This window comes from Nematolebias whitei, chromosome 6 (assembly GCF_014905685.2).
Source record: "Nematolebias whitei isolate Nwh7 chromosome 6, NemWhi1, whole genome shotgun sequence".
Classification (NCBI taxonomy): Eukaryota; Metazoa; Chordata; class Actinopteri; order Cyprinodontiformes; family Rivulidae; genus Nematolebias; species Nematolebias whitei.
The window spans coordinates 11,744,892-11,747,094 of NC_056503.1; the positions used below are offsets into that span (position 1 = coordinate 11,744,892).

Consider the following 2,203-nt stretch of genomic DNA (forward strand, 5'->3'; position numbering starts at 1 on the left):
TTAGTAAAAAGTGTAATCTCGTGCATTTCACATGACGTCACGCTCAGTGTATGTGCTGTGAACCACCCTGAGCTACTACCACACCACATTGTAGCTCAATATCTGTAAAACTGACAGAGTTACTACAATTGTACTGTTCTTTAGAGTCAGCTGTGACTCCAAACATTATGAGACGATTACAAGTTTCATCCGAGTGCTTCATGGGAGACTTTAGAAACAGACGGACAAACGAACACACACCAAAACAAAATCCTCCTTTCCCTCCCGCGGTCCCTGATCCTCAACCCCCCCTGTTTTAAATATATATGTCTCGCTTGTAACTGAAGCTGAATAAACTCTGGCGTCGTGTTTTGTCGCGGAAGCACGATGATCTAACAACATTACACGTGTACTTGCGGAGCTGACGGTTTTACGAGGTGCACCTGAAGGCAGCACAGGGAGGTGCAGCGGTCTCTGCTGCGTCGCTTCGAGCTTCTCTTCCTCCTCAGGTCTCCTCACATCTCCTCCTCCTCTTCCTTCTTTACCACCTGCAACGCGGAGATGGAGACCTTCCGCAAAAGCCTGTGAGCAGACGGAATAAGAGCTGGAGGGAGAACGGAAAGGGGAGAACCAGAGGAGGTGAACACAAGCGGAAACCGAAGCATATGGTGGGTTGTTTGAAGGAAAGCGGCTCCCTGTGTGACGGAAACGGACTGAAACTTACTGAACCACGGTAAATAATCAGCTGACAGCCACATTTCACTAGATCTCACTTCGGGGTTTTTTTGGCTCTCACCTGTGCACGCGCACACCTCTGTCTCATTAGTTTGGTGGACTGCGGTTGTCGGACCGCGTCACGCGCCGCAGCCCTCAGAAGCTTTGAAATTTAATTACGCCGCTTATCCCCACAGAAGAGCGCGGGGGATATTTGTGTTTTGCTTGATGTTTCCCTTCCACCGCCAGCTGGCAGCAGGTCATGTCTCCTCTCTGTGTTCTCACGGTGCAGCCATGATGTCTGGACAGACGGTCACCATCCCGGACGACAGGGCGTTCGCCAGCTTCAAGGCGGAGTGTCTGTGCGAGGAGGGCTGGAGTCTGACCTACAGCAAGGGGAGCATCACCGTGTGGACCCAGGGTCTGGAGGAAGGGAAGTCCGTCCACAAAATGAAGGTGGGACCACCGCATTTGAAGCATTAGTCTTTAGGTCAGGCAGGAAAAGTTGAATCAGAGCGAACAAGAAGCACAAAGTAGCTGCTGCGTTCACTTGCACGTCAAATCCCCCCATGATCCAAACTACACGCGCTCTGCTTTTGTGCTGCATGGCTCCAGTCATTGTTTGTCATTTGCCCCAGAGGTTGAAAGCACTGACATGGAAACTCTAAATTAGGGCTATTCAACTAAATTGCTCAGGGGGCCACAGTTAAGCCAAGAGCTCAGGGGCCGGACATCCAGCAGTTATTGTCATGAAGTAAGTTTGATTTATGGTTTATAATCTAGTTTTATTTAAAAATGAACCTGTTGGTGGGCTGAACTCATGAGCCTGATTTGGCCCTTGGGCCATCAGTTGAATAGCCTTGCTCTAAAGCAACACAGAGACGGACCATATCACGACGTTTAAAGCAATCAAAGGGCTGCATGGAGAAATGGAGAACTTTCTTTATGACAGATAATCTAGAATACTATTTTCAGGCTTTTTCTTGTTGTAGCATAGTTAGCGTGCTTTATAAAAATGTCTTTCCAATATCCAACATTTTTCAGTCAGGTCATCTGGACAGTTTCTTTTTTTTTTGTGCTGAAACGTTTCACCTTCCATCCAGAAGGCTTCATCAGTCAAGGAAACGCACAACACAAAACTGATTCTTCCCCCAAACAGCTCACTCCAAAGTGGAACAAACCAGTTATGTTGGTGCTAAGATGGTGTCTTTGGCACGCCCCCTCCTCTTGTGCCGGCCCTCTTCCTCGTCAACAGTCGGGCAACATAACTGGTTTGTTCCACTTTGGAGGAAGCTGTTTGGGGGAAGAATCAGTTTTGTTGTGTTTCCTTGACTGATGAAGCCTTCTGGATAGAAGGTGAAACGTTTCAGAAAAAAAAAAGAAACTGTCCAGATGACCTGACTGAAAATTGTTGGATTGAATACCTGGATTATTGAGCATGGACTTTTTTGGTCTTTATTTTAGAATTACAAGACATTTTCTGTAAACTGGCTCTTGTGACATTCTATTA

At 47.1% G+C, this 2,203-nt stretch overlaps 1 protein-coding gene across 2 annotated transcripts in view; it reads left to right on the top strand.

Annotated features, from left to right (window-relative positions):
- Nucleotides 1-394: 394 nt before the first annotated feature.
- The window catches only part of stard10 (StAR-related lipid transfer (START) domain containing 10), a 36,789-nt gene continuing 34,980 nt past the window's right edge, over nucleotides 395-2,203 (top strand). Inside the window, exons 1-2 of one of the 2 annotated variants that reach the window (XM_037678038.1) lie at nucleotides 395-647; nucleotides 986-1,149. In XM_037678038.1, coding sequence (XP_037533966.1) covers nucleotides 988-1,149 — 162 coding nt within the window. In that variant the 5' untranslated portion in view covers nucleotides 395-647; nucleotides 986-987. Of the gene's footprint in view, nucleotides 713-985; nucleotides 1,150-2,203 lie in introns of both variants that reach the window. The other variant, XM_037678037.1, reaches the window with a different exon arrangement.